General features: G+C 35.7%; 2 protein-coding genes and 2 non-coding genes across 5 annotated transcripts in view; 3 read left to right on the forward strand and 1 right to left on the reverse strand.

Annotated features, from left to right (window-relative positions):
- FER (tyrosine-protein kinase Fer) overlaps positions 1–4449 on the reverse strand; it is a 44821-nt gene extending 40372 nt beyond the window's left edge. The window contains exons 1-2 of the mRNA XM_090101826.1: positions 3940–4449; positions 2565–2755 (exon numbers count right to left, since the gene is read on the reverse strand). Of these exons, the coding sequence (XP_089957952.1) occupies positions 2565–2755; positions 3940–4135 (387 nt within the window). The 5' untranslated portion in view covers positions 4136–4449. The remainder of the gene's footprint in view (positions 1–2564; positions 2756–3939) is intronic.
- Positions 4450–9885: 5436 nt separating this feature from the next.
- Positions 9886–22211, forward strand: eIF4B (eukaryotic translation initiation factor 4B). Of its 2 annotated transcripts, none has more exons than XM_090101824.1 (14): positions 9886–9975; positions 10442–10552; positions 12251–12441; positions 13208–13315; positions 13698–13789; positions 14419–14585; positions 16073–16184; positions 16777–16869; positions 17239–17309; positions 18401–18539; positions 19282–19366; positions 19497–19536; positions 19853–20208; positions 21025–22211. In XM_090101824.1, exons 1-14 carry the CDS (start codon positions 9963–9965, stop codon positions 21085–21087), a joined length of 1641 nt encoding a protein of 546 aa, XP_089957950.1. In that variant the 5' UTR covers positions 9886–9962; the 3' UTR covers positions 21088–22211. The 2 variants fall into 2 exon arrangements, with proteins under 2 accessions (XP_089957950.1, XP_089957951.1); XM_090101825.1 differs by having other exon boundaries at positions 16073–16172.
- LOC149908363 (Nuclear RNase P) lies at positions 10633–10931 on the forward strand. The gene has a single exon (XR_016456776.1).
- Positions 15098–15449, forward strand: LOC149908364 (Nuclear RNase P). The gene has a single exon (XR_016456775.1).
- Positions 22212–22933: the final 722 nt, after the last annotated feature.

The following is a 22933-nucleotide window of genomic DNA, read 5'->3' on the forward strand; positions in this document are numbered from 1 at the left end:
CAATTCACGAGTTTATACATAAAACTACAAGATAACAAATGTCACATCGACATTATAAATTTGTTTAAAATGTAAGTCTATTAAAAATATTTCAAGAAATATTTTTACCGCGATCGCCAGTACTAAATGCTTTAAAAATTTATATTTCATCTCGATTCCCATAGCATTTGGACACGCTATCAAGTTTATTGCAATCGCTAATTGCTTGGTGTTATATTTTCGATACGCCGGTATAAACAATACACATACCAAGCTAACACCCATTATAGTTAAAAAATAATCAAGTTATTTATATTTTGGCACTCAAGATATTATGTATCCCGATCTTTTATTGCACTGAAGCTTAGTATTGAAGTTTAGCAGTAGTTAGTATTCTCTCGAGGTAGGCAAAGAAAACAAAAATATTGAAAACAACATTATTTGTGTAACTTCACCATTCCAACTAGGTCGTTATTTTTACCAGCTGCAAAGCAAGTGGACAACGCGTTGTTCGCGACTGTTTTGGCCCAGTTCCTGCTTTTTATACGCTTAGTAACTGAGAGTTGAGACACGAGTGGGTTTCTTGATTTTCATTCGACAAGTTAACCGTAACTAGAACGCATCCGGCCCAATCAGAGCGCACCGACGAACCCACAATCGATTGACATTGCAACCGGATTCTGTTTGCTTGAATATCGAAAAATCTTCAAGGGTCAACCCTCGAATCCATTTACTTCAATGTTTTATTAAAAGCTTTCAAATTGAAAAAATGGGCTGCAAGTTAATGCTATCATAATTTTGGCAAATATCTTAGACCACAGTTTGAACCACATTGCTATTGGGGTGACGCATTTTATATTGAGCCTTAGGTACACTTATTCAAGGAATTATTATTAGAAATTAATTTTTAATAAATACCTTTGTATAGTTAAGTAAAAGCAAGTTTTTGCATTTATTACAAGTTGTAATTTGCGACACGCATAATGTGCATGTCCTTTTTCTGATTCATGACTAGACGTCAGTTACTACCTTGAAAATTACTTTCTAAAGCCTTTGGCAATAATGTTCAGTTACTGATATTTTAAGTGATTCTTTGTTAAGAATCATTTATAAAATAAATTACTTTATGTAAAGCTTATTTTTAAAATACAACACAATCTTTATTCCCTTGCCTACTTAGGATTTCGTCGTTTAAATCTTAAGCTGTTTTTAAAAATGTTTCGCTATTATCCTAGTTAAACGTTCCAGTTATACAATTACATATCGCTAACAGATGGTTGAAATCTCAGTTATACCAATATCATGCGGGCGAAGCTATGTTTTATTTACATCGAAAGAAAAATTGGCGCAACTCCAAACCGTTCCAACGAACGGATTCACCGAGACCGCCTATATCTCTGTATTTTGTAATAATATTATAGCATTAAGGAAACGAGCCTCTTTGACGTCGGGTCTATTTAAATAACTGCATATAATTGGTAAGATATCAACTCGCCATCATGAAGCAGTCGATGTTATTCATCAACTGACCGTAGTACCGCAAGTAATTTACTGTAACCGATAGAATTGGCCGACATACACTCAGATTGGAAATGTTAACAGTTGGTCAACCGGATTGACACACTTCTTTCTGCTTGCCCTTCGCCGCGGACGCATACTGCGACGGAACAAGAGAACATTGTCGACGTTTTTCATATGATTGAGTGTCCGGCATCGCAAACCGTATACCTCAGCGTTGTGCGTCATGATCACCAGACCAAAGCTTTACGCGACTCTTTAGATCTAATTTACGTAAAGCGCTTCAAATACGCGATCAGTAATCGGAGGAAACGGATGGACAGACATGGAAACTAGTTAAGATGCCATTAACGGATCGCCAGCATTTAATCAAATACTGGTTATTGATGGCTCGATATTTTTTTATGCTTAATGACAAAGTCAAGGATGTTGAGTGGTTTTGTGAGATCGAGCAACATTTTTTTCTGTTGTGAACTGTTTCAAAACATTATTTAATTTTATGCTGTGCATTTGCGAAACTCAGGAATTTGAAAATGCAAGTATGTGTACGTAAATTATGTAAATCAAATATAAACACTGTATTACGTGACATTGGCTATAATATCATCGATGTAAAATTGCGACATGCACAAATAGAAATGACTCAGTTTAGTTATCGAAAACGGAACGTGATCGGATACGGTGATATGAAAATCTAGTAAAATTTGCACTAGCGTAGTTACAACTGCAATAAAAGTGCCTATAAAGTTCAACCGAGTTGTGGAACTGGATTTTTAAATTCAGCAGAACCACCTACCTACACTATAAGAAACGCGAGTTCACTGACTCATAAAAACTTATCTGTTTTGTCAAAAAAAGTGGTAGGTAGTCTCTTTTAATAGAACTCGAGGACAATATGAACAATTCATGTTTTGTAATGAAACAGTTCTGTAATAATAAGTTTATTAAAGTTATCCACATCCATAAACCTGAAATTTACAAATTACCTTCTATTTTCGAATTTTGCAACGGCTCTGTAAAACATACGTCTACATCAATTTGATTTATTCTTTGTTTCGATATCTTACCTGAGTGAACTGTGAAGATATTTTTGTGTGGTCTTCTTGGTAGGCCTTTCGGGCTTTCCGCCGTTCCGTCATCAGAGTGTTAAGGCGGTCGAGGGCACGGGACTCCAATGCTTCGGCGTTGGTTTTTATTAACCGGCTCGTGTTTTCCCATTCTTCTGTCATTGTTCGCCATGCTGATGCGATCAAGGAACCTTTGAAAGGATATTAAAAATCATTAAGTACTTTAAGCCTACATCTTTATAATGATCAGGATGATGATTTATGCATATCGGGGCTTGATATAGGTAGGTATTACCTCATAAAATAAATAATTTAGCTTATGTTATTTAAATTAATGACCCATTTACTTGAATAAAGCGACAACCTAAGTATGTGCCTAGTGCCTTCTTTAATTAATCCTATTTAACATAATAGAATTAAAAGTGGCCTAGAATGCATTATTAGAACGAATAATTAATTTACGTAAAATTAGGTAAAGTCTCTAGAATATTAATTTTTAATTGGAAAAGAAAGATTAGGTATAATATTATGTTTTACCCTAACCCAGTGCAAAGGGAGGATGCTCGACACATTGGTATGGATGTTCACAATGTGACGAATGAAGACGGGTCTTATTGGGAAATTGCAAAAAGGTAGGAGGTAGGTATATTATTCAGAAAAGTTTCAGGGGAATTTATGAAACGGATTATTAAGCAGATTGGTTGCGACTTAGACACACTATTATAGGCACAAATACATAGCACAGAATATATATATTTACATAACTACTTCAAAAGGAACAAACTCAGCATTTAGAAACAACTGCACAAGCTTATTTGCATTTTGGTCAACATTCATGAGAATGACGTAAGAACTTTCTTACTTTCATGTTTGTGTGACAAAACGATTGCACCGCGTTTCTCCTAATTAGGAGGGACCCACTTAAGGTCATTATATACAGTTATTTGTCATTATATTAAACCTACATCGCCAAAAAAACAGTAAAAATTTCCAACGAAACTTTTGAATTCGAATTACCTACCTATTTACCTATAAGAAATTTGAATGTAGACAATCACTACTACATTTTTCTACCCTACAAAATTAAATTTGAATTCGAATTACCTACCTATTTACCTATAAGAAATTTGAATGTAGACAATCACTACTACATTTTTCTACCCTACAAAATTAAATTAAAAAAATATTTATTAACTTGTAGGTATGGTTTGTTGGTGGTATCAATGTTGGTTTTTAATTTTTATAGAATCCCATCAATTTTAAACCATAGTTCATGTCAACTATGAATTTCAATAGGTAGATACAAACTGCTTTGTAATAATAATATGCTGTTTAGTAACATTTCACTCATTGAAAGTTGATCTTTGGTATTTACCGTTCAGTTCCTCGCATTTATCCATCTTTTGTCCTTGTGCGGCAGCGGCGGAGAGCGCAAGAGCATACTCCCTATCGCTCTTCATCTTTGCTTGCAAGCTACGCTTCATTGTCTCCATGAGACGCAGCTCAGCGTCTTGCCGAGCCAGCAGCGCCTCGTGGGCCGCCCTACCTGCACCACTCGACGTGTAACCCATTGTAAACAAACTTTACACTAGTGCACTCACTTTACAATTTACATCGCAACGTAAACACAACACAATTCACATCACTATTACCGTTATCACTGCATCAAGTTTGATATCAATGAGGAAAAATGTAAATGATGAATCTATTTTTATAGAGTGACAATATTTAATTTTGAGTTTATGCACGACCGTTGCGTTAAGAAAAATGAATTAAAAAGTAATAAACGAAGGTACGACTCGCGAGGCGGGCGACACGACGTCCGTTCCGCGTAGGCGCGCGACGAGAATGCCATCTATAACTATTGCGATATCGGTTTGCTCCTTGGGAATTGAGATTCGAGTTGTTGGTCTGCCAAGTGCCAACCGCCACCGCCACTGATAATGTCATAGCTACAGCTACAGGCTGCAAAAGTACAATCAACTCGGGGATGGGATCATGTGATTATTTGATCATGTTTGACCTCTAATAAAAACAAATACAAAAGGTTCTCATCAAAATACAGGTAAAATGTAGATCTACTAGGGATCCGGGTAAAACTGTACATTATAGGGCGTGGAATTTGGGGGTAGTGGGGGGTGGAGAGAGGGGGGGTGGGTACTAGGAACTTCCCCTGTAAAGGGGGGGGCGCGAAAATTAATAGTTTTCGAGATATTTACAAATTAAGTTTTGGTCCGCCTAAAGCAAAGGGGGCGCAAAGTAAGGACTTAGAAAATTTTTGATCTAAAGTGAAAATTGTATAGGAATCATAAAATACATAATTTTTATTCAAAACGCTAAAATAAGTATGTTTTATAAAAAAAACTTTTTCTCTAAAATATAAAATGGCCGAGATATTCACCCTCAAAGATTGATGATAAAACCTAACCTAACCCTTTCCCTATCTCCTCATGTCTTTTTTATATTGTCACAGACACTGCCTTAGCTCCGATGCTACGGGAAGTGCAGCCCTTCCGCCCTTGCGTGACAAAGCACGGTCGCCCGTACTCCACTTCGCAGCTTCAGCTTATTGGTCGCCTTCGGCGACCAGCCTCAGCCGCTCCGCTCCGCACGGCTCCCGAGCTTTGTCACGGCGGGCGAGGGCTGCTCTCCCTCCGCGCCTCCGGCTTTTTACATACACTCTAGGGGTAGGGCAGACAAGACCACGTGGAATTCCGGGTTGACAGCTTCGGTTCTGTGGCAAGTCTTATGATAATGCAATGCTTATTTTAGCGTAACGTTTTTTAGCTAGATTCGGACTTTCGCAGCTTAATATTGAATACATAATATTCCATCATTGAAAAAATTTACATTTTACAATCCGTCATGTATCTTGGTAATTATCAAGTTTAGAGAAAAGTTGCCCCAACAAAACATGCTTTTATTAGCGTAATCTTTACGATAAAACAATAATAAATAGGTGTTATAAAGTTGCGCCCCCTTTGCTTTAGGTATTTTTTCCAGTTCCACATTGATCTGAAGCAATTAATAATAATTATTACTTTACAATAATAGTTTTCAATACTAGTAATATTGCATTAGCTCTTTGATTTGAAATATGACAGATTTAATGTAATAGACATTAGTATGACCGGTAGTTTTTTTTTTTTGTTTGAGTGGGAATCGCCCTAAAGTCGCTTCTGGCACTCGCCGGCCGCTGCCGCGGCACGCTCGCTTCGCTCGCTCGGCTCGTGCGGCAGTTCAAATGTTAACCTAACACGCTCGTCGCTTCGCTCTTCGCTACCTATTTGTATGCTAAAAGTAAAAGTTTAATAGTTTTGTATAGTTTTAGGGCTTAACAGGAGTACGCACGAAACGATCTCGACTGAAAGGCAGCAAACGAACGGTAACTGAAAATGACGTCGTTATTGTTTTGTTCCACGGTACAAAGCGTACAATTAATATTGGACAGCGCTAGTCGTCCGCTAAACGGATGAATAAAATAAATTAGTCGTCCGATTACCGGATGAATAAAATAATTTAATCGTCCGATAACATCTATTTATCTATATAGTTAGGTTATCGGGGTTTCTTTAGAGAACTGCCGCACGTATTATAGGTTTTTTGTGGGGGGTGGAGGGCACACGTAGGTATTTGATTTTTTTTTGCGCGTCGACGGAGCCCCGCTTCGCGGGGCTCCTATTTCTGTGTAGTTTTTTTTTAAAGAAACCTAACCTAACCTAACCTAACCTAACGGCTAACCTAACCTAAACTAGATTTTTTTTTGCGCGTCGACGGAGCCCCGCTTCGCGGGGCTCCTATTTCTGTGTAGTTTTTTTTTTTAAGAAACCTAACCTAACCTAACGGCTAACCTAACCTAACTTGATTTTTTTTGCGCGTCGACGGAGCCCCGCTTCGCGGGGCTCCTATTTCTGTGTAGTTTTTTTTTTAAAGAAACCTAACCTAACCTAACCTAACGGCTAACCTAACCTAAACTAGATTTTTTTTTGCGCGTCGACGGAGCCCCGCTTTGCGGGGCTCCTATTTCTGTGTAGTTTTTTTTTTAAGAAACCTAACCTAACCTATTACAGAAAAGAGCCATACGCTCTGTATATAATTTGCGTGCTCGAGACTCACTAAGAGATCTCTTTAAGAATACTGGTATCCTTACTGTACCGTCGCAGTATATATTTAATAATATTTTATATGTACATAATAACGCTTACTTACACACAAAAGTAGGAGATAGACATTGTTATGACACAAGAAACAGAAATAAAATTGAAATGCCATTATTCCGGCTAGCTAAAGTTAAAAATTCATTTATGGGCCAAGGTATACGCTTTTACAACAGAATTCCTCATAATATTAAAGAGTTAAGTAGTTCTAAATTTAAATCTTATATAAAAAATGTACTTGTCAAGAGAGCCTATTACAGTATTAAGGAATATATGGAAGATAAAAACCCATGGAGGGTTGTCGCGTAAAAACCACAGGACAGTTCTTTGGCATATTATGATAATATAATATTATGATATTATTACATATGTAATTTGTAAAATTGTAAATCTGACATGATTAAAAAGAGCAACTATGGAGTTTCTTGCCGATTCTTCTCCGTAGATACTGCTTTCCGAATCGGTGGTAAATGTTAAAATATGTACTTAATGACGTTTCAAAAGTGCTTCTAGAAGAAGTCTAATTGAATAAATAAATGTTTGAGTTTGAGTTTGAGTTTGAGTCTAACCTAACCTAAAGACCTGGCTAACCTAACCTAAACCTAACCTAACGAATTGAGGGTGAATATCTCCGCCATTTTTGATTTTAGAGAAAAGTTGTTCCTATAAAACATGCTTATATTAGCGTTATCTTTACGATAAAACAATAATAAATAGGTGTTAAAATGACACCAACTCCATCAAAAGTCCTGCGCCCCCTTTGCTTTAGTCCAACCCAACTAGCTTTAGTGTTAAAAGGTTATCTAGTAATCCGAATAATCGGACGATTAAATTATTTTATTCATCCGGTAATCGGACGACTAATTTATTTTATTCATCCGTTTAGCGGACGACTAGACACTTCGATTAATATTTTTGTTAAATTATAAATTGCGAATATTAATAATTTTATTTTATTTAATCTATTTTACAAAAACTATACTTAATAATAATTATTTTTAATGTTGTTGTTAAAAAATATACAAATTTCATAAATAAAATTTAAATTATAATATTTTTTTTGTTAGATAGAAATGTTTTACCTGAAATGAAACGCGTTTGACAATCGCTGTAGGTCAATTTGACACTGTCATAACAGTAAGTTCGCGTTTCAAAGATAAAATGGAGTAAAATTTTCCGATTTTCAAAAATTCGTGACTCAAAAACAAAAAGTTTTCGCGCTGTGAAATTTCAGATTTAGGTTTCATAGGACAATAGCTAACCACAAAAAAAATTACGACTCTCAACTCCACGCCCTATAATGTACAGTTTAGCCGGGATCCGTCTGCTGACAAACCATGGGTTCATCCGATTTTTGAAATCAGTCTCATGAGATGAGCGCGCGCGCGTTCAAATAAACAAACAATTTATTTTGTGTAAAAGATAAAAATTTTAAAAAGCTTTTCAGTAACTATGCAACAAATATAAAATACCTAAACTAATCCTCGACTTCTTTCTTTTTTTACTAGGCACACGGATTCGTTATTACTTAGGTACTATTACCTACTTCAGAATAGACGGAGTTTCATAGAAAGTTACCCTGCATGTCTTTATGGGACGAATTTTCAAAAAACCTTATTGCTCACTCTTTGTTGCAGTCAAGTTGCAGTACCTATGTAGATGTAGTACCTATCTTTATTTGGGTCTTGGGATATGGTCGATACTCGATAGGAAGATTTAAGATTTTTTTTCCTTTCATGGAGATTTATGAAAAAATAATGGCGGCAAACTTTTAAAAAATATGCCGCCATTTCTTTTTTTTTAATGTCAGCCTACCGGCTACCAGGAAGCGGTTGTCCTTTTTAGATTATCTTATTAATTAAATATATTGAGACAAAAAAATATATTATTTAAAATATATAAATTCAATTGATTTTTATTTATTGGCATGATTTTGGAAATAAAAATATAGCTAGGCGCAGTGACCACCTCATTAAAAACATGTAAGTAAGCGAGCTCTCTGACATGATAAGTGCATATTATATTATTTATACATATTACATAAGTAATATAATAATATTTTTGAAATAAATTTTAAGTAATCGAAGGATATCGGTACCCGTAATACGGATTATAATCTATAACATAAGAACTCATCAAAATAAGAATTATCTAAATCAGTACAGCCGTTGACCGTTCACGCGTGATACCATGCCGTGGCCTGTGGGCTGTGACCAAGAGAAATAGGGTTAATTTTTTTATTTAAAAGATTGTGTAGTTGAGAAAGTTATTTTTATTTTATTATCATTATAAAAATATTCATTATTTATATTTAGTCAATGATGACCACGACATCTTCGTAAACAACATAATAAACAAGATCTTTCTCAAATAGCTACATAATATGATGTATAGCTTCGTTTCATTGGAAATAGTCACCTAAATTCATAGCTTACCATCTACATTATTATTGTAAGTAGATATTATTATTGATTAGTGCGCTGCATAAAGGCTGCATAGCATAACTTGGGTGGAAAACAAGCCTAAACGGCCTATCACTTCAATGAAACTAAATGAGGCGATATCACAGATTAAGTTACTACGTGCGATAAGCTTCGATAGCATCCTAAATAGGTAGTTACTACGCATAGAAGTCAAAAAGGTAAGAATTCATTTCAACTTACAATAGGTATCTCAAGACTCAATTGTATTATCACAGTAATACAATATATTTCCTATATTGTATACTGAGGTATTTATCAAACAAAATCGAATATATGGAAATTTTCTTTTTTTTTTTCATATTTTGTTGTTCAAAACCGAGTTGGCGGATGGTGAAATTCGGCAAAGCGTTTGATAATGCTGTTGATGACAGATCGTTAAAATTGTGCTAAATAATTATTGTTCGGTGCACAGTTTGGTGGGTGTGGTAAAGGTCGGCAAACCATCTGACGAGTGAATGCTCTAAGTTTGACAGTGTCATCCAACGCCCAAAAAGCCCGTATTCTGTACTGTAAATTACTTTACTCAAGATATAAATAAATAAGCAGAAAGATTAGTTTATAAAACGATTTGCTTTTTCTATTTTACTACATTGTAAGTTATTAATTTAATAAATAGGTGGTTTGAATTTGAAATAATTATTTATTATATATTTATTACTAATGGTAGCACTGGTTACAATATTTTATAAAACTGGCAACAGAAGTTTGACTGCAGACAGATAATTAATCAATGGCAACACTGGCCCCAGCCTTGTAATATGGCCGCTACAGGTTAGTACTATTAATTTTGTCACATGAAAAACCTTGATTTTTTAGTGAATTTTAAGAGTTTTTTACGCTTTTAATGCATGATTTTTGTTGCCAAGTATTTAGGTTATGTAAATAAACAAATTTCATAGGTAAGAAAAATAGATTACATTGCTAACGTGTCATCTATTCACCTCTGCAGACGTTTGGATTTACCGCGTGGCCACATTTTTTAACTTTTCGTTCGGAGTTCTTTTTATTAATTTGTACGAACCTCTATGTTTAACTCATATTTTGCTACGAAACATTATAAAGACTGTGAAATGCTATAATCCTTGTGTCCTTACCTTACCGTTAATAACCGCTTCCAAAATCGGAGTAGGTCGTTCACTTACAATGCGTCATCATTTCATGCACTCTGGTTACAGTTTCGAGTAGCATTCGTACTGTATATAACCAAAACAAATTGCTTAACACATATTTGTTGCAGGCAAGAAGACCAAAAAGCCAAAATGGGTCAAAGCCAACATCACAGACATTATTGCCGAGCCCACGACAATTGCCACAGCAAACAGCTGGGCCGATCCAGAAAATGAAGAACGTAAGTGCCAAGTTTTTCATAGTCAAGTGTAATTTTCCTCTTACTTGTAAACCCTATGATGATACAGGGGTAATGGTAAGCCAATGTTAATCTCGTACTTGGGGTGCACATTCAGAGTGTTAGTCACTCTCTTGACCCCGGGAAGGTCTGAGCAAAGGTCAATTGTGTTTCCTTTACATTCTAGCCGGATGCTTCCATTATATGGAAGGTGGGGAGACCAGAAATCACAGTATAATGTCAAGCCTATGATGCTCAGCAAGTTCGCTGTAGTGGAGGTGTGGGCATTATTACTGTTGGAATTTCCCACGACTTGCACTTTTAGCATAATCTACGAGATGACTACATGGTCATAACTCAATTCAGACTAGTCTTTCATTGGCTTGCTCCCCAATATACTGAGGGTTTTAGATTAATCAAGCATAAATTCTTACTACAGTCTACTCGTTAATTCAAACTTCAAAAAATCTCTTTATATTTTGAACTAAATCCATACATTTTTGTGCACTTGGTAATTCGAATGAAAATACCATTGCTATATAACAAAACGACGCTTTAATTCGAACTCGTTCAAACTTGTTCAATGAGCCGTTGTTTTTGTTATGATTAGTTTGACTTTAGTCTTTACACTTCTCACGAATTGGTATTTAGTTATCATTTGGTTATGTTTAGTTAGAATTCAAATGATATTCTACAGTAAGTAGAATATCATTTAATAAATAATAATTGATTAACAATTAATAATTAGAAGTTTTATTTATTATCTCTCACAAATTTCGAACCATTTGATATTTCAAACTCTTGATAATTTGTAATATTTTGAGAGTCCCTCGAGTTTCGAATTAACGAGAGTCGACTGTATATTGGTTTTTGGTTTATAATATAACTTAAATTATTGTGTCAAAAATTATAATGTTAGAAATTATTTAGTTAATGATTATCATTTTTACTGATTTATCACAATACAAAATTGCAGGAGCATTAAATGATAAACAAATATCAAACATCTTCATGATAATATTTAAGTATATCTATGATGAAATTTTCCATTACCTTTCACCATGAGTTACAATATGATCACTGAAAGAAAATTTTCTTTTAATTTAAGAATGTCATTATTAAATTAAAGCCATACAAAGCATACAGATTCGAGTTGCTGCATTGGCTTTTTATTGGCCACAATAGCTTATTTTCGATGTAATTAAAAAAAAACTTCTGATGTATACAGTTTAATAATGAGAATTAGTTTAAAAACTTATTAATTTTAGAAAATTAACTTATTCCCGTCAATATTGATCCATATATTTCAGATATTAGTTGAAACAAACATTGTGATTTGTTTTAGATATTTACACATCATAAAAAGGGTTATATTTTGTTTGTAACAACACAATTCAGCATAATTTCATTTGACGATAAAAATAATATCTCTATTATTTATATTGCCAACAACACAATATTGAAACATACGTACATACATCCTTATCCTACAAATGCTATACAAAACACTAAAAAAGCGACATGTCGCTTTTCTACGCGTGTAGAGTGTCCTATGGTGGACTTAGTTTTTAGATGTAATTTTACAAACATTAATACTTGGTTTATTTTTTTACTAACAAATGGATCTCTGATATCCGAGTTTTTGATGCTAAATAAATAAATAAATAAAAACAGTCTATTAACACCTATTAATCCATCTAGCAAGCTATGGCCACTCGGGGTCCCGTGCGCGCACTCAGGTGGTGCTCCCGTCCGCGTCCCGCGCAGCCCGCGGCGGGCTCGCGGTCGACGACGAGAGCATCCCCAAGCGGCCCCCGTACATCGCTCATATATCCAACTTGCCATATGATGTTGATGATAGCGCCATTTCTGACCTGTTTGAAGGACTTAAGGTAAGTTTGCTAGTCCCAAATTCAAATATATTTGCTTATTACTTTTTTTTTAAACAACTACAATATTGTTTACTTTATACAATGGTAATTAAATATCAAATTTCTTATCTATTGGTTCATACATTGCTATATTTTCCATGAAAGTATGATAATATGCCATCCAATAGAAGGTCCTACTAAAACAACCAGTGGTTTATCTTCCATAAGAAAAATGAAAATAAGATTTTGGTCATTCAGACAATTTTAAGCCATTGAGCCCCGAATGGCCAGATCCGACCGCGACTCAATACATTTTCTATTGTGTCTGTGATTCCGGGGCCTGATGGATTAATTTTAAATAATTTTGAAGAATAATTGCAATAAAAAGTTATTATTTATATGTTATATTTAATTATAGTCATGTGTTTAAGTGATTATATTCTTACAATTACTCACATTAAAATGTACTTGTCTACAACTCTAGAAGAACAGAAGAACAGGTTTCACCTTAAATCATGAAGACTTACAGTAGAAGGTTAAGACTTAAATCTTATACATTTTACATCTTATTTTCTTCCGACTTGATTGTTATAAATACTTTTGATTAGATTATTCTTTGCCAAGTATTATCACAATAATATGAAATTAACCAATTTATTTTATAATTTTAGCAAAAAATCACAGCAACTGAAAACATAATATGTACCACAAAAAGTATTTCAAATTTTTTAATATTTTGCAGTTTTGTTTAATGAAATGTTTTATATTATGTTTATTGTTGTTACAGATATCCAACTTGAGACTGCCAAGAGAGGGAGACAGATTAAAAGGTTTTGGTTATATAGACTTTGAAGACAGGGAGAGCCTTGTCAATGCCATGAACATATCTGACCTTGTAAGTTAAATTCATTGTACAATACAGACATTTATTAATTTGAATAATGGCATTTTATACCCCATTTTTTTTTTTCGTTTTGTTTGAAGTTTCGCTTTCTTTTATGTATATAAATGTAAGGTATGTAATAAATTCCTGTAATATGTATACATTTATCTGTTTAGCAACCTTTAATCTGCTATTATCTTTATTGTAACTTTTTTTTTTAAGTTTTTATTTGTAATACTTGAAACAAGTTATATAAGATATATTGAAACATTCAAATCAAAGTTTTAAAAGTACACAATTTCCTTGGAAAACAAACAATAAGGTTTCTCAAACACAATAACATCTCAGTGAGTGTTGACAAAGAGAGTTGCAAATAAATTATTTTGCTCAACAGACAATAGGGGGCAGAAGGATAAGAATAGAAGTTTACACAAAGGAGAATGATCGCCGCGGCATGGGCAGGAGCGGCCGATCCGATCGCGACAGGTAAAATTGTGTTTTTTAGGTATAAGTATTGTTGTATACTGTATATTTACTTCAAATAATTATTGTTAATAAAAATTTGTGATATGGAAGACTGAGAAGCTTTAAGACTTAATAGAAAATGTGGGATATAAAGGAAATTATGTTTAAAAATGATGTAATAATAAGTTAGGTATAGGAAAGTAAAATTGAAACCAATGTATTCCTTGGCATGTTTTCACTTTTCAGTGACTTTGTTGCATATATTCGATATTTTTTTAGTTACCTGTAATTTCCCACATTCAGAACAACTATTGAAATTTTTTTATCTTCATTTGCGCACTCAATATCTGACAAAACTCAGGAATATCTATCTATATATTATATAATAAAACTCAAAGGTGACTGATATAGTGATCTATCAACGCACAGCGCAAACCACTGGACGTATCGGGCTGAAATTTGGCATGCAGGTAGATGTTAAGACGTAGGCATCCGCTAAGAAAGGATTTCCCGAAATTCTTGCGGGAATGGGGAAATACGGGGATGCACGTACAAAGTCGTAGACGGAAGCTAGTTTCTCCATAAATACTTATACGTTATCCTTACAAATATGTTATTCTTATCCCCATTGTTAATTCTCATTGTGCCAGAGAATACGATCCAGAGCGCACGATGGGCGACTGGCGTTCTGGTCCCCGCGCGGTGCCGGAGCCGTCACGGGCGCGACCAGCTGACCGTGACAACCGCGACATGGGCCGCGACCGTGACATGGGCCGTGACCGCGATATGGGCCGCGACCGTGACCGTGAGCGGGACTGTGAGTACTCTCTTTATACTTGAATAGCAGCGCGTCCCAGAATTAATGAAATAGCCTGTTACCTTCTCATAATGTAGCTTTTATTAGTGAAAAAATTGAAAAATCGGTTCAGTACTTTTGGACCCTATTCAATACATAAAAATATTATTTAAATTAAATTGTAGAGCAAGTTAACATTTTATAGACTAAATATTAAATTCTTTACAATTTACCACATGTCATGGTATATTGTAGAATTAAATAACATACATGAAGAACCTTGGATAATTACTTGAAAATTTTCAATTTGTTTTATTTTTAATTGGAATTCATACATTAAGATGTGAAGGAATGTTGGCAATTATGTTATCATGCACTTTCTTCATAAAAATGTGTAAATGGCTATTTCTCAAATAAACTGAAACGGAAAATTGCTATACAATATAATATGTAGTTACTACTTAATTGATAGATGTTTATATCTAAGAATCACATAGTGTCACGATGATGTAAATAGTGAGTGTGGTTTTGGGTGAGCTGTAATGTCACACTTGGGACACACATACGGAGTACAATTATCAACAACAATTATATTTGTATAGAAAAAAATCGTGCTCATTGCATTTTTTGTTGATAATTCATGGTTACTCGCTATGTCTCGGGAAGGTCTGAGTAAAGGTCGTAGGTGCGTTGTGGTCACCATTGGAACTCTCTAGAAGGGAGCGGTGTTCACAACACTGACAGGGAGACCAGAAATACCAATCGTATGGCTAGTCAAGGTTAGATGTGGCTATACTGATTGTTGAAAATTCCTGTGACCAGCATTTTTAGTTCAATCTGTGACGCGGGTCGCCCGTAACTCGATTCAGACTAGTCTACAGCTCACTCGAGCCACATTCACTCTGAGTGACCTATTATTATAAATACTAGTTGTGGAACATGGAAAATTTATGGCTTATTAGCATATGTTGAATGTCATGTGATGAATAAATACATATTATATGTAAGGAGTTTGAATATTTTAGATTTTTGGCAATGATAATAGCTGATACTGATGATCTTTTAAGATACTTATGTTAACTCGCAGATTGATCATAGTGGCATTATCACTGCATTTCTTGCTCAATAGCTTTTAACTAAGTTTTGCTATATTTTTTGTCTCGATGAATAATCAATAGCTTTAAAATTAATGACAAAAAAACAACCCAAACCAACTTTACAATTTTGTATTTTCTCATTGACATGACCATTACTATAGAACCATTTACAATTTTCGATGTTCCATTACTGTATTTCCTCAACAATAAAGCCTCAGGCCTTAAAACATTACGTTAACCCCGAACGGCCGGATCGGTCCACGACACAATAGATTTTCTATTGTGTCTGTAATTCCGGGGCCTGAGTTAAAGTACAAATACATTAAAACCCACGTGTTATAAAGCCTCAACCCTTAAACATAACCTTAAAAAGTCCAAATACATAAAACCCACGTGTTTGCACAATGTCAGCGAGCGCGGACAACAAGCCGGGCGCGTGGCGTGACGCCGAGCGGCCCGCGGAGCCGCCGCGCACGCCCTACGGAGGGCGGGACTCGTACGGCAGAGATCGGTATGCGGATAGGTAATATCCTCATATAAACACACACAAACATACATAAACAATACATATTAATATTATAAATGTCATGCCGGAATAATTAAATGGGATAATATTTATTTTGTTGTTCATGAATACACCTTTAAACTATCCAATTTGCACAATAAACTACAATTAAAGTTGTTCGGATTTTATTTGTAGATAGATTATATCTATTTGTGCTAAATTAAAGAGGTTAACAAGACACCGTGTTACATTATTTATATGTTATTCGGTCGCTATATACCAACATTATTTTATTGCAATCATAAACTATTATCTCTCACATAAAGTATAATTAATGTTTTAAATAAACAGCTTAATATTTCGCGGTTTTACCGGCAGTGCTCCGCTCCTGTTGGCCTTAGCGTGAATATATAAGCCTATAGCCTTCCTCGATAAATGGGCTATCTAACTACGAAAGAGTTATTTTAAATCGGACTAGTAGTTCCCGAGATTAGCGCGTTCAAACAAACAAACTCTTCAGCTTTATAATGTTAGTATAGATTATCAAGTTATTGAAGCAAATAAACGATTTTTATTGATTTTTTGTTAAAATTGTAATATGTATTGTCAGAGAGCCGCGAGGTTACGGTCGCGACGGTGAAAGGAGCGGGTACGGCGGCCGAGACGGGTTCCGGACCGCTGAGAGAGAGGGCGGCGGCTTTAGGTAAATACCTTCCATTTATGTAATTTAGATTTGTCTTTACCTGTATTGAAATAAATTGAAATTTTTTAGTTTGATACTAATAAGTTCTTAGATCTATGTTAGGAGTAATATACTATCTTATTTACAAAAATCTTATCCGAATTAAACAAAATTTAAATGTGATCACATCCCAGACACAGCATTAGCTTTCTAATAAAAAAATAATTATCAAAATCGGTTCACCCCCTCAAAAGTTCTTAGGTAACAAACCCAAAAAAGTTATGTTGAATTGAGTATCTCTTTCTTTTTTTGAAGTCAGTTAAAAATAGAGGTTATATGCTATTTTATTTTACATTCTGTGTTATATTCATTCGATAATAATTGTTACAGCCGTGACAGCAGAGGGTTCGGCAGTAGAGGATTTGGAGATCGGGATCGAGAGAGGGATCCGCCTAGAGAAGGTAATTAATTAATTCATAATGTTTGACACCTTACGATTACATTTTTTGTGTATATTCATTTCATTATTTATAATTTAGTAGCTTTTCGCCCGCGTTTTTAAAGGAAAACCCGCAGAGTTCCCGTTCCCGTGGGATTTCCGGGATAAAACCTATCCTATGTGTTAATCCAAGTTACTATATGTGTGCTAAATTTCATTATAATCGGTTCAGTTGTTTATGTGTGAAAACCATACATACAAAACCTCCTCCTCCTTTTTAACCGACTTCAAAAAAAAGGAGGAGGTTATCAATTCGGCCAGTATGTTTTTTTTTTTTTTTTTTATGTATGTACACCGATTACTCCGTGGTTTCTGAACCGATTTACGTGATTCTTTTTTTGTTCGATGCGGGATGGTGTCGAATTGGTCCCATAAAAATTTTATTCGGATAGGCCCAGTAGTTTTTATTTTATGAGCATTTTTGTCTGTATTTGTAAATGTTGCAAGTGCAAGTTTGAAGTCAGTTGTTTTTAACGCAGTTATTGACTTGTCCTCTTTATAATATTAGTACAGATTCGCATCTGTTTACCTGTTTTAACCCATTGAACCCCGAACGGCCGGATTGGTCCACGACACAATAGATTTTCTATTGTGTCTGTGATTCCAGGGCCTGAGTTATTACAGCACTTTTGTATAAAATAAAAGAAGCTTATAACCTCTTCTGTTGCATAATTTAACTAATTTTACCCATTGCATAAATAATATAGACACCTGATCTCCATTACACCTATCGGGATAACAGCAATTGGAATTCTTCTACTCGTTCGTACGAATTAAAAAAAAAAGATTGTGTCTAAGAGTGATCACTTTTACTTAAATTAACAATTTTTAAAATAAACAACGCGTTGTTTATTTTTTAAATAAACAATGCGTACTCGTTCAACATTCCTTACAATCCGGGTTGCCTGGAAGAGATTGCTCTTGAGCAATAAGGCCGCCTTTTCGTGCATATGTGCCCGTGTGTTATTATTGTATAAAATTATAGTCTTAAGTTTGTTTGCCCTGGTATGTATGTACAATAAAGCATAAATAAATAAAATAAATTGATTATAGCGGAGAAGCCCCGCGAGCGGCCGAAGCTGAACCTGCTGCCGCGCACAGTGCCGCGCGAGGCCGAGCCCGCGGCCGACGAGCGGCCCAAAGCGGCGCCCGCGGTCTTCGGCGGCGCCAAGCCTGTGGACACCGCTGCCAAGTGAGTGCACTGTAGTGATAGGGTTAAGTGATGTGTGATAGGTGTAGACAAGTAACAACATAGTGATAGGTGTAGACAAGTAACAACATAGTGATAGATGTATTAAGAACATTGTTTAGTTCTATTGCCATGTGTGTTGTAATACTCAAGCATCAGTCACAAAATATGTGCTATGCTAACTGCTATCACAGTACGGATACTGCCAGCTACTTGTTGATAGCATACTTATAAATGTTTTTAAAATTCTTCATGATTTATGATATTATAATATGTTCCTTTACATATACTGATAATATACGCCATAATATTTTTGCACAAGAACCAATAATTGCGGTTACTTTAATAACTGCGATCGTTGTTGTTTTATACAATTGTGCTAGAATAAAAGTGGGTCTATTAGACACCGTGCTGCGTTCGTACGCAATTCGGTCGCAATACACCGACATATTTATTTAAAACATAGTATACATAATGTAATAGCAAATTTCAACTAGTTCTCTCAAAAGGAGTATTTACAGAGAAGTTTTGATAAGTATCCCTTACATTAAATATTATTTTATTTATTTAACAGTTTTATGTACCATTACCAATTTTACAATCATATAGTATTAAAAGAAAAGGAAACATTCACAGCACATAAGGCAACCTTATCGCTTATCAGCGATCTCTTCCAGGCTGCCCAAGAAACTTAAACTAAAACTAAATACTTAAATTAATAACTAATCATAATATTTCTATCTAGGGAACGTGAGATAGAAGAACGCCTAAGGAAACAGGAAGAAGAATCACGTCGGGCCGCTGACGAAAAGTCGCGCTGGGGACGAAAGGTAAAAGAATAATACACAGATATTATTGCATTTTTTATAAGCAAGCATAAATAATAAAATGTTCAATAATGATGAAAATATTGTGCGGTGAAGTTCTTTATTTTATTAAATAAACAATTATCTTTCTCAGAATGATCACTCTGGAGACCGTCGCGCCGCACCTAGACGTGGTAAGTAAAAAATTAAATTTTGTTTTATGAATTCATTGCAAAAAAAACAAAACTCAACAGATTAACGTATATAATTTATTATCTAACTACACAGTACACACCAATGCACTAAATTTCACACATTATTATTACAATTAATTTCTTATTGGCATTTCTTGAATATTCTTTGGAAGAGGGCGCTGACTCCTGACATACAGGTTTTTACCTAGTTTGGAAGTCAGAGACTTCAATATTTCAAAATGTTGTATTTTACTGTCAATTTTTATATTATTTATTTTTTTTTTTATTTTAATTCTATATCATGACTGTTTAACAGACGAGCGTCCGCGCGAGACGCGCAGCTACAACCGCGAGCGCCGCGACTACTCAAAGGACGACAAGGACGCGCCGCGCGACTACTCGCGCGAGTCGCGCGACAACAGGCGCGACTACTCGCGCGACGCGGAGCACAGGGAAGCACGCGCGCACAGCGGCGAGCGCGCGCCCAGCCGCGACCGCACGCCCGAGCGGCCGCCGCGCGACTGCGAGCGCGGAGACAGCGGGCCCGAGAGCAGCGGCGAGGGGGGGCGGGGGGAGGGGGGCGAGCGCAACGGCCGCCCGTCCCGCTCGCGCGACCGCCGCGACAGTCTGGACGACAAGCCGCTGCCCAAGCTGAAGGAGCAGGAGAAACCGGTATGTTGCACACGTAGTGTATGTGTATGCATGTATATGTAGTACAAGAAACAGCTGTGAAAAATAGAAACTGTTTCTCTAAAAATACTACATAATATGTACAGAGTGAAGAGTCTAACTTTGTGCATGGAAACAAACTGAAGCGGTTTGCCATGTTACATTGTTGTGATCACCAGTTTAGAAAGTATTTTATAGGAACAGCTCCTATTTTTCACAGCTGTTTCTTACTTTTAGAGCGTATACGCACTATGCGGGTAGCCGTCCGGCTGACCGCAAGCACAATTATGTACGTAATATTCATTTCTATGCGCACTGCGATGCGGCTACCGCAGACCGCACAGTGCGCATAGAAATGAATATTACGTACATAATTGTGCTTGCGGTCAGCCGGACGGCTACCCGCAATGCGGTTACCCGCATAATGCGTATACGCTCTTAAAGTATGTGATATTTGCATTAATCATTTTGCACATTAACCAATAATTGCAATTAATTTAATTGTTGCGATCATTGTTTACACTATAAATTGTGCTAGATCAAAAGTGGGTCTATTAGACACCGTGCTGCGTTTGTACGTAATTCGGTCGCAATACACCGACATTTTTAAAATCATAAATTAGAAAATATTAATAGAATAAACCGCTTTTCTTGAGAAAATTAAAAATTGTAAGATTTTATGTTTTGGACTGATTTTACATATTACAAGTACATAACTTGTTTCAATTAATTGAAGTTCATTTACTTTTTAATCTTTAGAAAACAATTTTGAAATTCAATTAACTTGCAGTGGATAATATCTATTTTCGTTTGTTACAGAACTTCATAGCATCAAACAAATTTAGCTTCTTAGAAGACGCGGACGACGGCGGCTCAGATTAAGTTCGTCTGTCTGTGTGTCTCATGTGACTCAGTGCTCAGTGTAAATTCACGAGTGACGCCGGCTGCGGCGCTATACAAGTGGTAGCGGCCGGTTTACGTGTATATTATTAGGGTTTGCTATATGCACATTATGCCTCGAGGTCAGCCCCAGCCTTCATTGTATGCGCAAACTGTGTTTATATCCCCCAAAATCATTGAGACGTTCAATCTATGGAATTTTTGTCACTAATTTATATAGAAAAATTGGATGTCTGTAAAGTCGGTTTACTGACGATAGTTGAACGTGACAACGTTCGATTATGCTTCTCTGTTGCTCGTTCCGCGCTCTCGCTTGCACATCAAGCCTTACATGGAACGCCTCAGAGCGAGGTAACGCCGCATGAGTCATTTTTTTTCGTGCGTGCAGCCGGCTATCGAATTATAAGACGTTGTCACGTCAAAAATTCATAGTCTTTATTATGTGTTGTACAAATTGTATAACAGCAAGCCTTCAGCCATGAAATATGTGAAGACAGTTTGTGGAAGGGTACAGTGGAGGCTGGGGCGTTGACCGCGAAATTATTGATGTAAATTTTCTATGGGTTTGTTACATTTATAATGCTGTGTAAACGGTTACCTAGTTTAACTGTGTGGAGCGAAAATGCTGATTCCTAATTGATGAACTGATTGTCTTCACGGGTGCTCCCTGTCCTCTGTGTATAATGTAAACTGATATTATCCAAGAACATTGTTCAAGTGTTACTCTTTGTCATTTTGCTGCAATGTTGCAACGCTACCAATAGGGAATCTTATTTTTTCTTTATTTTAGATTTGTCTATACTATATTTAGTCGATTTAGATTATTATTAGAATGTTAATTGTATTATTATTTATCTTTACACTCGAAATTTGTTGAAATCAAATGCTGTTTTGGCTCAATATCGGTTGCCATACTGACGCCCTCTGCGCGCATTCGCTTTCATCAACAAATCGAACCACCATATTTTTATGTTAAGGCTGGTCACAAGAATTTTCGTATTGATCCTATGATGGAGTCCGAAGAAATGTTATTATTTGTAATATCAACAGAATTTGGTACATAATGTCTATTTGTGAATTATAAATAAATTACTCTTTTTACAGCATTTTTTGTTTCATTTATACCGAAAATGTATTTTTGTAATTTTTAAAAGGTTACATTGACAGGATAAATTTACATGTACCCACGAGTCCTTACAAATTAAAATATTAGTGGCATGGAGCTAATTTGGTCAGGCGAACATCAAAACACCAATTTATTAAATTGGGGATTGACCATTCAATCTTGAATCCATACTAATATTATAAATGCGAAAGTAGCTCTGTCTGTCTGTCTGTTACTCAATCACGCCTAAACTACTGAACCAATTTTCATGAAATTTGGTATGGAGATATTTTGATACCCGAGAAACGACATTACTACGACAGGCTACTTTTATCCCGGGAAAATGACGCAATCCCGGAAATTCCAAGGGAACGGGAACTATGCGGGTTTTTCTTTGACTGCGCGGGCGGAAAGCTAGTTGGGTATAAAATGTCTTGTTTCCGTATAGAGTAAGATCCCAGGGCCACCTGACCTGAACTATTCTCTAAAGGAAGAAATGTGGACGATTGGATAGTGGCGAAACCGGAGTGGACCGCTAGAGAAATACACAATACGAACTTTGTGCATAACAGAAAAAAGCAAATTATCCACTTTTATTATGTACGTACATAGCAACTTTGGCAACAAAAATTGCGAATTCCTTTGACTATGCGATACGAGTTTGCGTTTTTCTAGATCTCCCCGCCACTTCAACGTAGAAATTTTATAAAGTTGTCCTAAGTG

Source organism: Colias eurytheme, chromosome 5 (assembly GCF_061535395.1).
Source record: "Colias eurytheme isolate Ceu_HAF_F1 chromosome 5, ilColEury1 Martin Lab GWU primary, whole genome shotgun sequence".
Lineage (NCBI taxonomy): Eukaryota > Metazoa > Arthropoda > Insecta > Lepidoptera > Pieridae > Colias > Colias eurytheme.